At 59.7% G+C, this 13,590-nt stretch overlaps 2 protein-coding genes and 1 long non-coding RNA gene across 3 annotated transcripts; 2 read left to right on the plus strand and 1 right to left on the minus strand.

The window, feature by feature from the left end:
• Positions 1-124: 124 nt before the first annotated feature.
• GAPDHS (glyceraldehyde-3-phosphate dehydrogenase, spermatogenic) lies at positions 125-10,383 on the plus strand. The gene is made up of 11 exons (XM_078062934.1): positions 125-260; positions 2,668-2,824; positions 3,537-3,633; positions 3,808-3,914; positions 7,525-7,615; positions 7,708-7,826; positions 8,175-8,256; positions 8,564-8,715; positions 8,877-9,039; positions 10,022-10,119; positions 10,205-10,383. The coding sequence occupies exons 1-11, from the start codon at positions 194-196 to the stop codon at positions 10,275-10,277; spliced, it is 1,206 nt and encodes a 401-aa protein (XP_077919060.1). The 5' UTR covers positions 125-193; the 3' UTR covers positions 10,278-10,383.
• LOC118520145 (uncharacterized) lies at positions 6,640-10,559 on the minus strand. Its single transcript, XR_013444212.1, has 2 exons — positions 10,401-10,559; positions 6,640-10,116 (listed from the first exon to the last, which is right to left on the minus strand). It is a non-coding gene; the product is annotated as an uncharacterized LOC118520145 (long non-coding RNA).
• Positions 10,560-10,578: 19 nt separating this feature from the next.
• On the plus strand, positions 10,579-12,364 carry TMEM147 (transmembrane protein 147). The gene is made up of 7 exons (XM_036067880.2): positions 10,579-10,789; positions 10,858-10,927; positions 11,369-11,428; positions 11,514-11,650; positions 11,788-11,872; positions 11,960-12,081; positions 12,165-12,364. The coding sequence occupies exons 1-7, from the start codon at positions 10,713-10,715 to the stop codon at positions 12,286-12,288; spliced, it is 675 nt and encodes a 224-aa protein (XP_035923773.1). The 5' UTR covers positions 10,579-10,712; the 3' UTR covers positions 12,289-12,364.
• The last annotated feature ends 1,226 nt before the right edge of the window (positions 12,365-13,590 follow it).

Here is a 13,590-nt window from a genome sequence, read left to right on the forward strand (position 1 = left end):
TGCTAGACGCCAAGGGTGGCCTGGGGACGGTGGGGCTTGGCACGCGGACGTTACGCTCTTGGCCGCCGCCTCTGTGACATCACTGGGCACTGTGACGTCACGGCGAGAAGCTCCGGCCACACTAGCCCGGGCGCCCCGCGCCGCAGTAACATCGCGGCGGTCCCCGGGAGGCTAGGCCATGAGACCTTAGGCCATGTCGAAACGCGACATCGTCCTCACCAATGTCACCGTTGTCCAGCTGCTGCGACAGCCGTGCCCGGGTGAGGGAGGCGACGGGCCGACCCCGGGGAAGGGAGACAGGGCGGTCGGGAGCCCCTGCGGCGCGCGTGCCCGCCTCGCCGTGTGCACGAGGGAGGGGGCAGGAGGCGGACTGAGGCGCCCCTTCCCTCCCCCCTCGCGCCCCACCCTCCCTACCCCTGCCCTGCCCGCCTAGTGGTTTCTGTGGCGATGGTGGCGGGCCAGGGAGCGGGTTTCCACCTGCCTTGGCGCCGCTAGCAAGCGTTGGAACGACGGAAGCAGGGGCCGGCGCCGCGTCTACGAGGGCGCATTTCTAGGGATGGACGCTCCCGTCGCCCAGCGCCAAAGGGCCGCTTGGGGGTTGGTGGGCTTTGTCCTCTTGGGCGCTAGCAACCTGCCAGGGCCGCACCAAGCACCTTCCAGGCGTGCGCGCACCCCCCGGGGGGGCCAGTGTGTTTACTGTCCCCACTCACAGAGCGGCCACCAGAGGTAAGAGAGCGCAAGCCGCCTCCCTCGGGCTCTCAGCACCGGAATAGCAGAGTTGGGACTCAGAGTCCCCTGCTGGCCCCCACTGGGCAGCCCTACCCCATGCAGCCAGAGGTGCGCGCACACACCAGCCGGGTGAACCCAGGTCGGCCTGGAGGGCAACCCGCATTCCGTCGCTGCTCCCGCACTGGCCGCCGGCCGGGGTGGGCGGGACGCCAGGGTCGGGGGCGGTGGGAGGGACCCCCAAGAAGCAGCGCCCCGCCCGGCTGCGAACCTCCTCCCTGCTCAGCACTTGCTCTGTGACCTCGGGCCTCGGTTTCCCCTCTGTATGGTGGATTTCTAGCGCATGCCTTACAGCACTCAGTGAGCTGGTGCACCCAAGAGCTCCGCCCAGCACTTAGCCCATGGCGGCGCCCAGGAAATGGGAGCGGCATCCTAATTAGGAGAGCGCGCCTGTGCTCTTGTTTCACCTACCAGGTGATGCTGCATCACTGAAGCCCTTCAGGCTCTTCCTTTCCAGTGCAGCAGCTTTCCTCCAGCCCAGGCACCCCACCCCTGACTGGCGGGGAGGAGAGAGGAAGCCTGGGGGAAGGTGGGAGAGGAGAACCACCTGAGTTTTCTTTTGAAAGGTCGAGGAGTGGGCTCAGATTCCCACTCAACCCCCGTGGACAAATCTCCCCCTTTCGTGATAGTGGAAGCAGGAACGCAAACATCCTAGGGTCACCAAAACCACAGGGTCATTGCTGCAAATAAACACTCATAATACCTTTGGGAACTGGTATTGCCGCAGGAAACCCACAGCCCAGGCTCAGGCCACGTGGTCTGCGGCAGCCCCTGGAGGTCAGGGGGACCCACAGACCAGCTGGCCCATGGTTCTAGCCCCACCACCTCCCAGTGCCTTTGACCCTGGCGCCAAGAGCAACGGCCACCTTCCTCCTCCAGCCCAACTCCAACCTCTCCTCTCTTCCTTTCCTCACAAATACTCTTGGTAGCAACTTCCCCCCTCTGTTGACATCAGCACCTACTGGGTGGTGCGATCTGAGTCCTCACAGTAGCCCCCAGGCAGAAGGTCAGACATGGCACCAGCAAACAGGCCAGAGAGGTCATTAACTTGCTCAGGACTACACAGCTGGCAGGCGGCTGAGCCGGGGGTGAGAGTCAGGCCTGATTCCCAGCTGGAAACCCTCTGCTGGCCAGCCCCCCCCCCCCCTGCATCCGACTGTGGACTCCACGTCTCCCCCCCTCTCTTTCAGGCCCTTATGGGCAGCCTGGCTCGCACACCTCCAAGCGCGGGGGGGTTTCGAATGCAGTCCGGGAGTGGGAGTGTGTAGGTTTGGAGAGGTAGAAGCTGGCGTGGGTTTCCTCTATTTCCTAACTACTCTGAGGATAAGAATAACCTGGAGTGCTTTTAGAACCAGGATTCCTGGGCCTCAGTGTAGACCCACTGAGTCAGATTTCCCTGGGAAGAGGCCTACCCTGGGGTTCTTATCATAACAGCTTGGGGTCCGCTGGGTTAGAACAATTATCAGACGAGTTTGGGAAACCATCTTTGAAATACTCATGTAAGTGGACTGTTTCCTAGACTCTCTCATAAGCATTACCTCTATCACCTCACTTAATCATCACAGTGACTCTCAGAGAGAAGTACTATCATCTTCCTTTTACAGAGGAGGAAACTGAGGCACAGACAATATGACCCCAAGTGATTGTTAAAAAGACATGTGCACTGAGTTAGACTCTCCGGGGAAGGGGCCCTGGCATTGGTATTTTAAAGCAAGCCCACCCCTGCTCACTGTGTGGATCAGGTAGGTTGGGGAAACAGCTAGATGGTTAGCCGCCAGGGGCCAGGAGCCAGGAGCCAGCAACAGGTTCTGGGTGGCCAAAATGGTTCATTCTCTCCCACCGTGATGGCACAACTCATTGCCCCCACCCAACCCCCAACAGTGACCAGAAGACCACTCCCACCAGAGCCCAAGGTTGAGACAGAGCAGGAGCCCCAGGCTGAGCCAGAGCCCAAACCTGAGCCAGTCAAGGAGGAATCCCCACTTCCTCAACCTAAGAAGGCTGCTGTGGTTCAGAAGCTGACAGTGGGCATCAATGGGTGAGTTGGCCCTAGCGCGAGCCATTCCTGAAGTCTTAGGGCCCGGCCTTTCCTCTGGTGGCTGCCTGGGGCATCTCCCCATTTCTCACCATCAGCGCCTTCATTCTGCCCACCCTTAAGAAACACAGGGAAAAGGCAGACAGGGCTCCACTCTCAGAGAGCTCACATTCCAGTGGGAAGACAGCAATCAAAGAAGGAACACGACAGTTCAGTGATGTGTGTTGTGAACAGTGTGGAAGTCCAGTGAGACTGGGGAGCACAGCGGTAGCCAGCTCTGAGCTCAGCGCACAAAGAGCAGGCAGGAAGTCAGTAAGCAGAGCAAGCAAGGGAGGAAGGGGGAGGGAGGTGGGAAGCTGGCAGGGGCGGTAAGCAGTCTGGATCTGGTTTTACTGATTAAGAGCCATGGAGGTGTTCAGGCCAAGTGACATACTCTGACCTGAAGTTCTAAGAGGATCGATCCAGCTACAAGGTCAGGAATAGGAGGGAGCGATGGATGGGTAGAGGAAGCAGGAAAAGCAGTTAAGAGGCTGAAGAGGACATCTGGTTAAGAGAGGACAGTGCCCGCACTTTGCCTTCTTTCCCCAGACTGAGGAGTCCCCCCCAGCCACCTAGGGTGCACCTCCTCCCTTATCCCTTTCTCTCCCATCCCCTCCTCTGCCTGCCGGCGGCGAGGATTCTGAGCACAACCCCCACCACCCTTGTCCCTGGACAGATTTGGACGCATCGGTCGCCTGGTGCTCCGCGCCTGCATGGAGAAGGGTGTTAAGGTGGTGGCAGTGAACGATCCATTCATCGACCCGGAATATATGGTGAGCGGCCAGCAGAGGGGAGAACTGGGAAAGGCGGGACCAGAGTGGGGAGGAGAGCTCCGTGGAAGGCTCCCAGATGCCATGTGAAACCTTCACCAAGATGGGGACTCCCTAGGGATGCTGGCTCCTCCACCCTTGGCCACCCAAGACTGGGAGCCCTCCTGTCACCCACAGGTGTACATGTTTAAATATGACTCCACCCATGGCCGGTACAAGGGGAGTGTGGAGTACAGGAACGGAAAACTGGTGGTGGACAACCAGGAGATCAGCGTCTTCCAGTGGTAAGCATGCCTGCAGCAGATTAACACTGGGGCTGTGCGGAGGACTAGAATGGGATTCCAACCTCTCACACTGGGGGGCGGAGGCCTGAGTCCAGAATCCCCCAAATTGTGTGCGCGCTTGCCTCTGGGTACTGGGGCAGAGAGGGGTCGCAGAGAAGTCCCTGACCCCTAAAATGGTTAAAAAAGCATTAATCTAAAAAGGTGTCCCACTCTACTCAAAATACTTTTAACACACATTTACATGTTTTCTCACAGGCATGTCAACTCGATATGTTTAACACTTATCTTCTGATCCTCCTTCAACCCCCAAACCTAGTCACCTCCCTCCCCAGGAAATGGCACCGCCATCTAGCCAACCCTTTCCACCCTGTTCCTAAACAGCAGCCAGAGGCCTTTTAAAAACATCAACTGGCCTTGGTGACTCCTGTACTTAAACCCTCCAATGGCTTCCCATCCCCCCATGAATAAAATCCCAGCTCCTGCTGCGGCCCCCAACACCATGCACTGCCCCCCTGCCTTTCCATGTCATCCCACCCACTCTGGCCATCCCACCCACTCCGGTCATCCCACCCACTCTGGCCATCCCACCCACTCCAGCCATCCCTGGCCATCCCACCCACTCCGGCCATTCCACCCACTCCAGTCATCCCACCCACTCCGGCCATCCCCGGCCATCCCACCCACTCCAGTCATCCCACCCACTCCAGCCATCTCACCCACTCTGGCCATCCCACCCACTCCAGCCATTCCACCCACTCCAGCCATCCCACCCACTCCGGCCATCCCCGGCCATCCCACCCACTCCGGCCATTCCACCCACTCCAGCCATCCCACCCACTCCGGCCATCCCCGGCCATCCCACCCACTCCGGCCATTCCACCCACTCCAGCCATCCCACCCACTCCGGCCATCCCCGGCCATCCCACCCACTCCGGCCATCCCACCCACTCCGGCCATCCCCGGCCATCCCACCCACTCCGGCCATCCCCGACCATCCCACCCACTCCGGCCATCCCACCCACTCCGGCCATCCCCGGCCATCCCACCCACTCCGGCCATCCCACCCACTCCGGCCATCCCCGGCCATCCCACCCACTCCGGCCATCCCCGGCCATCCCACCCACTCCGGCCATTCCACCCACTCCGGCCATCCCACCCACTCCGGCCATCCCACCCACTCCGGCCATCCCCGGCCATCCCACCCACTCCGGCCATTCCACCCACTCCGGCCATCCCACCCACTCCGGCCATCCCCGGCCATCCCACCCACTCCGGCCATCCCACCCACTCCGGCCATCCCCGGCCATCCCACCCACGCCGGCCATTCCACCCACTCCGGCCATCCCACCCACTCCGGCCATCCCCGGCCTTCCCACCCACTCCGGCCATCCCACCCACTCCGGCCATCCCCGGCCATCCCACCCACTCCGGCCATCCCACCCACTCCGGCCATTCCACCCACTCCGGCCATCCCACCCACTCCGGCCATTCCACCCACTCCGGCCATCCCACCCACTCCGGCCATCCCAGGCCATCCCACCCACTCCGGTCATCCCACCCACTCCGGCCATCCCACCCACTCTGGCCAGCCCCAGCCAGCCCCGGACCGTACTTTACCTTCCTAACGTGAATTAGCAGCCACCGCTGGACGCTGGGCGACACGCGACTTTCCCACGCACTCCCCCGGGGAACTTGCCCTGGGGCGCAGCCTCTCCCAGCCCCGCGGCTTGTACTTGCGGGCAGGAGGGCTTGTGATGAGGTGCTCAGCACTGCGTGTGGGAGTGGGAGGGCGGGTGGAGGCGGGGACTGGAGACTCCGTGCGGATGAGAAGCTGCTGGACCCAAGTTTGGAATCTTAACGCCAAACACAATCCCAGCAGAGCTGCTCAGCCATCCCGTCCTTTCGGTACTCGGCCCAGCGCTCCTGCCACCCGGGGCATTCTCCCTGCCTTCTTGGTCCCCACACGGCTGCCCCCTCAGCGGCCACCCCGCACCCAGGTGCTGCTTCTCTGGTGACTCCAGCAGCGCTCCGCCGTCCCTACACGGTGTTCTCCGGGCACTCGGTACAAGCCATGTTGCTTGCATGCTTTACCCCTACTCCACCCTTTCCTAGTTTGGTGACCTTGGGCAAGAGATTGAACTTGTCCTGGCCTCAGTTGCGTAGGGCATCTGATGGGGATGCTGCTCACAGGCCCCACAGCGGCAGCAGAGAGCAAGCCGGAGGTACCACATGTGTGGGGACGCTGGGAAGGGCATTCCCCGCAAAGCCACAGCCTCCTCGCCAGGAGGGCCCTCTCGCTTCGCGTCGCTATCACTGCTTTGGCACCGCAGACTCTGGGGAGACTCAATACTTCCTGGAAGAATGAATGAACGGAATCCTCAAAACAGCCCTCTGGGCAGAAGGGCAGCGCCCAGGACAGCCGAGAGAAGGGGCTGGGGTCTTCTAGGATGCCAGCTTTTCCCCTCCCCTCTGCCCTGGGGCTGGCTCCTCTGAGAAATGCCGGTAACAGTACTTACCCTCAGCTCACCAGGATTCAAGGGGTCAATACAGGTACAGCACTTAGAACATGGGCATGAGGCAGGTGTTCGGTAAACTTGGGTAGAAAGGTTAACAAACAAAACCCACCAACACTGATTGAAACCCTATGGCGGGAGCAGGCTCGGTGGCATACAGTGGTCTAGAAGACACGACAGATGCTAACAAATCATTAGAGAACATACCACTGTTGTGATAAACCCTGTGAGGGGAAAAAGTCATTTATTGCTTGTTGGCTAAAGCCAAGCAGTAAACAACATCTAGATGTTTGATGTTTCAAATACAAACATTTGCTATCGAGTAGAAATGTGAACTTCTCAAACAGGAAACAAAATCTCCTTTCCCTCTTTTTCTCTTTTAAGATTTATTTATTTATTTGAGAGAGAGAAAGAGAACAGGGGGGAGGGAGAGAGAAATCCAAGCAGACTCCGGGCTGAGAGGGAGCCCAACACGGGGCTCGATCCTATGACCCCGAGATCATGACCTGAGTGGAAACCAAGAGTTGGCCACCCAGGCGGCCCTCCTTTCCCTTTCCAATGTAAACCACTATCCACTGCTGGCCGGGGGCTGCCTCAGGCTTCAGTCCTCCCCCCGGGAGCTGCTCCCGGGGCTGCAGTGTGTCTTCGGGGAGCTGCCCAGGCTCCGGCAGCAGGCCCTTGGTGCAGGAGCCGCGTGGTAAGGAGGGGCAAGGAGGACAGTGGGGAGGCTGCCAGGGCGGGGACCAGAAGCAGCGGGACAGGCCTCACCTTCCTGGGGTAGAATGGGCCCGACCTGGCTGGGAGCAGTCAGGGATGGTCCCACTGGGGGGGCAGAGGCCTGAGTTAGGAAGGCACAACAGGGGTGGTCGAGTCAAGAAGAGAAAAGCGGCCTGCAAGGTGGAGTCAGTGATGAAAGGGGAGACCAGCAGGGTGGACTCCAACAGCTAGGATGTTGGGCTGGCAGGGGCGGGGAGGGGGAGACGGTTGCAGGCCAGGCAGGAAGGCGTCCGGTCAGCCTTTGGAACGCTGGAGGCCATGACGGCGAAGGCCAGGCCGTGCAGGAAGAGACTGACTCGGGCGCGGCCACCCCTCCACAGCAAGCAGCCCCGAGATATTCCCTGGAAGTCTGTCGGGAACCCCTTTGTGGTGGAGTCCACAGGCGTGTACCTGTCCTTACAGGAGGCTTCAGTAAGTGGGGGACAGATGCCCGGGGCTGCGCGGGGAGAGGGGGTGTAGAGGTGGCACTCGAAGGGCCCCTGACACCTGTGCTCCTCCTCTAGGACCACATCGAGGCTGGTGCCACGCGTGTGGTCATCTCTGCACCCTCACCCGATGCGCCCATATTTGTCATGGGAGTAAACGAGAAGAACTATAATCCTGGCTCCATGAAAGTTGTCAGGTAACGGGCAGCAACATTCTGAAGTGTGTGGGTGGCACCCAGAGGAAATGCCAGCCTCCCTCTCTTCACCCCCACTCCCAGTAGACCCCTGGTGCTGCTTCACACCTCCCTTCCCAAAGCCCTAACGCCCTCACGTTGCTTCCCTGAAACAGAACAGCAGGACTCCTGGAGAACACGCTTGGGGAGCTTCCCCAGCCATACCTCTGGGGCACCCCCAGTGATCCCACTCATCCCCAACCTGACTTCCACAAAACCAGGCCTGTGTGCATCACCCGAGAGGGAGGGGAGGGTGCAGGGCTGGCTCTGCGACTCACCTCACAGCGCCCTTGCACACCCGTGCCGTTTCAGCAATGCCTCGTGCACCACCAACTGCCTGGCCCCCCTTGCCAAGGTCATCCATGAGCAGTTTGGGATCGTGGAAGGGCTGATGGTGAGTTGGAGAGAGCGGCTGAGGCAGGAGGGGTGGCAGGGAAACTCTACCTCTCCTTCCTAGACTTGCTTAGTGTGTGGGGTGAACAAGGAGAAGATGGTTTCGGGAGGAAGAGCCAAGTGGTGAAGTCTCTTAAAACACCGGGCAACTTGCAGACAGGGCTGGACCCTGGCCTGCACATGGCCCTCCTGTGGTCTGTGGTGGTCCCACCAGCCTCCACACCTGGGTCACCACCTCAGGCCTGGGAAAACGAGGCAGGGGAGCTTCGGAGGAGGAAGGGCTCACCTCAGCCTTCTTCTTCCCCAAGACCACAGTTCATTCCTACACTGCCACCCAGAAGACAGTGGACGGGCCATCGAAGAAGGCCTGGCGAGACGGGCGGGGTGCCCACCAGAACATCATCCCAGCCTCCACAGGGGCTGCCAAGGCCGTTGGCAAAGTCATTCCAGACCTCAAAGGGTATGAGGGCAGAAAGCTGCCACCAGGGTCAGGGGTACACCCCAGGAGGACTGGACTGGCCCCCAATCCCTGAAGTGTCTATTGAAGGGAAAGTAGAGACAACATGGGATGGATGGAAAGGTCCTGGGTTCTGACTCCCACCCCTAATGTGGGATTTCCAGGAAGCTGACAGGAATGGCATTCCGGGTGCCAACCCCAGACGTATCTGTTGTGGACCTGACCTGCCGCCTGGCCCAGCCTACCTCGTACGAGGCCATCAAAGACGCCATAAAAGCAGCAGCCCAAGGGCCCATGGCTGGCATCCTTGCCTACACCGAGGATGAGGTAGGGGCTGAGGAGGGGGACCATGGGAGGAGCCCTCTGGGGAGGAAACGTGATTTTCCACTTGCCAAAGAGCTGCTCACCATGTATCAAGACAGGGACTGCAGGGCTGGGAAGGTCTGCTCTTCCTGCCTCAGGGTCTTTGCACTTGCTGTTGCTCTGGTCTGGGTAGCTTTTCTTCCAGGTGGCCACATAATCTGCCCTCACCTCCTCCAAGTCTCTACTTCAATTTCTGTCCTCAGTAAGATATTCTCTTTCTGGCCCTTTCCCTTACCTGAAATTTCATTCCATAGTCCCTGTTGGCCCTGCTAGCATGTACACCACAAGAAAGCAGGGGCTTTGGGACTCAGTGGCTCCAGCCATTGATTGTCCCGGGGCCTGGCACCCCAGCAGGAGCTCAATACAAGCTTAGTGAACAAGACAATGGCTCCCCCACCATGCCTTTGCTCCCAGTCGTGCCATCCTCTGGTGCTGTCTCTGCTTTAGCTCCTGCAGCTCCGCTCTCACACAGCCACCAGGACCTCTTGTTTTACGGAAAGCAGATCACATTGTCCCACTGCTGAAAACCCTCCCCTGTGGCCTTACACACCACTAAGGCCAATCCCTCAGGGCCTCTATGCTGTAGCTCCTTCCACGTCAGGCACTGCGGAGGGCCCGAGGTGACCAGATCCTCCTAGACATCCAGACCCAGCCTCACCGTGTGCCCTCCGAGAGGGCCTCTATGCGGCCCACCATCATGATGAAGGCCGGCGTCATCGCCAGCATGTACTGGTGCAGCGTCAGGGTGTCTGCGGTCTCTGTCCTTTGGCCGCAGGCGAAGCCCCCGCGTGCCTTCCTCACACGGTCCCCAGAACCTGGACACAAGCAGGGCTCCACCAGATATCGTAGATGAAGGGATGTGCCCATGTGCCTAAGAGTCGGGGCCTGGGCTCCTGGAGGCCCTTGCTCCGCGACCCACGCTTATCTTTGAAATTCCGATGCCCAGGTCGTGTCCACGGACTTTGTGGGCGATACCCACTCGTCCATCTTCGATGCTAAAGCCGGCATCGCGCTCAACGACAACTTCGTGAAGCTCATTTCCTGGTGAGGGGGGAGGGGCCCGGGGGCGTGGGGGGCGGGCCAGGAGCGGTCGGGAGGGACGCCCCTGACCCGCCGCCTCCCTCCCCAGGTACGACAACGAATACGGCTACAGTCACCGGGTGGTGGACCTCCTCCGCTACATGTTCAGCCGCGACAAGTGAAGCAGGACGGCCCCTCCTCCGCTTCCCCGGGCTCCCGGCCGGAACCCGTACCTCCCGTTCCCGCTGTCGCCTCCCCCGGGGAAGGAGGGCCCCCGCTGGGAAATAAAGACGCAGAATGCTCACAGCCGCGCCCGTGTGTCTGCGCCGGTCACTACGGGGTCACGGCGCGCCCCGCACGGAGACGCGCTCCACCTGCGCCCGCCGGCCACCGCGCCTCGCCTCCGAGTCTGGCTCCGCGCCGGCGCACTGGGGCCGCGCAGGCTCCGAGGGCCGGCCGCGGGCCGTGACGTCAGTGCGCCGGCGCCGGCCGGCCTCCCGCTCCCAGAAGGCCGCGCGGGTCGCGGCGGAGGCAGGTGGGCGCCAGGCCCCGGGCTCCGGCGCCAGGCAGGCGGAGGGTGAGACCCGCGCTCCGGCGGGCCCCGGGCGGCCGGCGCCATGACCCTGTTCCACTTCGGAAACTGCTTCGCCCTGGCCTACTTCCCCTACTTCATCACCTACAAGTGCAGCGGCCTGTGAGTGCGGGGCGCCCGCGGGCGGGAGGGCGCGGGCCCGGGCTAAGCCTCACCGCCCGCTCCTGCAGGTCTGAGTACAACGCCTTCTGGAAGTGCGTGCAGGCCGGCGTCACCTACCTCTTCGTGCAGCTGTGCAAGGTGAGGGCGCCCGGGCCCCGCCGGGAATACCCTGGAAGACGTGCTCCGGAAGGGGCGGAACTTGGGGAGAGGTCTCGAAGCAACTTTTGTATAGCACTTTAGTAAAATTGGGAAAACTCACTTGTGTGGTGGAGCGTTTTGTACTTTGAGGAGGCGCGAAGTAAGCCAGGGTCCACACGGTGCTGCTAACCCTGCTGGGGTGGCTCGCCCCGGCACCTCCATGCCTGACCCGATCGCCTGGGATCACCACAGAACCCAGACTTCAGACCCCAACCGTCTCTCTCCCCTGATCCTGTAATCTCGTCCCCCTTCTGGTGGTCCCTCTCCACAAGGGTTCCCCTGAACCCCAGAGCCTTACCCTCCACATCCACACTGACTTCCTACATAATCCACTTGGTTTCTCCTCCTCCCCTTGCAGTGATCTCTGTTTTCTGTTCTCAGATGCTGTTCCTGGCCACTTTTTTTCCCACCTGGGAAGGCGGCATCTATGACTTCATTGGGGTGAGTGGGGCAAGGAAGGGGGAGGGAGTGCAGGAATGGGGCCCCCCGACACCTGTGCTCACTCAAGCCTCAACCTGACCCACAGGAGTTCATGAAGGCCAGCGTGGATGTGGCAGACCTGATAGGCCTAAACCTTGTCATGTCCCGGAATGCAGGCAAGGGGGAGTACAAGATCATGGTTGCTGCCCTGGGCTGGGCCACCGCCGAGCTCATTATGTCCCGGTGTGTGCAGCAGCCTGGAGCCCAGATTCCTGAGAAAGGACACCTGGGTTCTAGGGAGGTGCTGGAGGGCGGGGGCTCAGATTCTGAGTGCTGAGGGTGTTTGGGTGCTGGAGAAATCCTCCCTTTGCCTTCCTTAGCTGCATCCCCCTGTGGGTTGGAGCCCGGGGCATTGAGTTTGACTGGAAGTACATCCAGATGAGCATTGACTCCAACATCAGTCTGGTACGCAGTCCTGCTCTCCCACACACCTTTTTCCAGCGGCCGTGCTCTCCCCCCGAGGCCTGGCCCTGACTTCCTGCCTCCCTGCAGGTCCATTACATCGTCGCATCTGCCCAGGTCTGGATGATAACACGCTACGACCTGTACCACACTTTTCGGCCAGCAGTACTCCTGCTGATGTTCCTCAGCGTCTACAAGGCCTTTGTCATGGAGTGAGCTGCACGGGGTTTGAGGGTGGGTCCAGATGGGGGTGGGTTATCTGTTCTCCTTCTCTCATGGTGATGTTTCCCCACAGGACCTTCGTCCACCTCTGTTCCCTGGGCAGCTGGACAGCACTGCTGGCCCGGGCAGTGGTGACAGGGCTGCTGGCCCTCAGCACCCTGGCCCTCTATGTCGCTGTTGTCAACGTGCACTCCTAGGCTTGGTGCCCCAGACATTCACATACTCTTTCCCCGCCTCCAGGTTTCAGTGAAGTAAACAGTATTTGGAACATTGTTTCTGCCTCCATCTCTCTCTCTCTGGAACTGTCTACCAATACCACGTTCACCGGGTTCTAGAGGCCCTTGTTCTGGCTTTGAAGCCAGGTAGACAGGCTGGGAAACTGGCCAACACAGAACTGGTTTGTTCTGTGTTCTGCAGCAGTTCCTGGGCTCCTCATTTTCCCAGGATAGAAGGGCTTCGAGTAGATAGATCATCCTTTTTTTTTTTTTTTTTTTTTTTTAAGATTTTATTTATTTATTTGACAGAGACACAGCAAGAGAGGGAACATAAGCAGGGGGAGTGGGAGAGGGAGAAGCAGGGAGCCCGATGTGGGGCTCAATCCCAGGACCCTGGGATCATGACCTGAGCCAAAGGCAGACGCTTAACGACTGAGCCACCTAGATAGATCATCATTGAGCAGACCAGGGCCCTCGGGTAACAGGTGATAGAAGGAAGCTAGAATCCAGGAATATAGTTCTTGGGAGGCTTTTCCTCACAGCCTGAACATGGCCCTTCTCTGGCTGCTTACCTACTAGGCTCTCAGCCCAATCTCCCCTTCTGATCCACCCTTCATATGGCAGCCAGGGGGATCTGTCTGAAATCCCAGTTTTATTAGTGCACCCTCCTTGTCTACAACCGTCTCAGACTCCCCATTGCACATTGAACGGTCCAACCACCTGAACTCTGGGTTTTGCTCTTGAGGGTAGACTTTTATGATTCTGAGCTCTTCAGTGCTTTGGTTTGGTTCTGTAGTCCTCACATCAAATCCTGGCTAGAGTCTTCTCAGGGTGGGGTCCAGACGCTGCGGCAGCCGACTGGCACAGTAGCTGAGCCCACCAACTTGGATATTGTCCTGGATGCTGCCCTCCCTACCTCTTGTTTCACAAACTCCTTGGGAGCTTCTCAGGTGCAATCAGAAACCAGCCCCCTTATGCAGAGAGCAGAAAGGGGAAAGGGCCACTCCAGGTTGGTAGGTGGCAGGTTTAAGAAGCAAGGGAACTTTTCAAGGCTTTTCATTGGGTTGTAAGACACCTAGATCTCTGCACCCACCTGCCAAATCTTAAAAGTTTAGATCAGGGCCTTAACTGGGTTTAGTCACATATACCATCTAGTAGAACCACATCACTCTCTCAAGGCTATGTCCAGCAGGCGGGGGGGGGGGTGGGGGTGGGGTATGCACATTCCAAGGACTGAAGGTCAACAGATCAACCTGTCAAGTTCATGGGCTTTCCATCTCCAAC

This window comes from Halichoerus grypus, chromosome 15, assembly GCF_964656455.1.
Source record: "Halichoerus grypus chromosome 15, mHalGry1.hap1.1, whole genome shotgun sequence".
Classification (NCBI taxonomy): Eukaryota; Metazoa; Chordata; class Mammalia; order Carnivora; family Phocidae; genus Halichoerus; species Halichoerus grypus.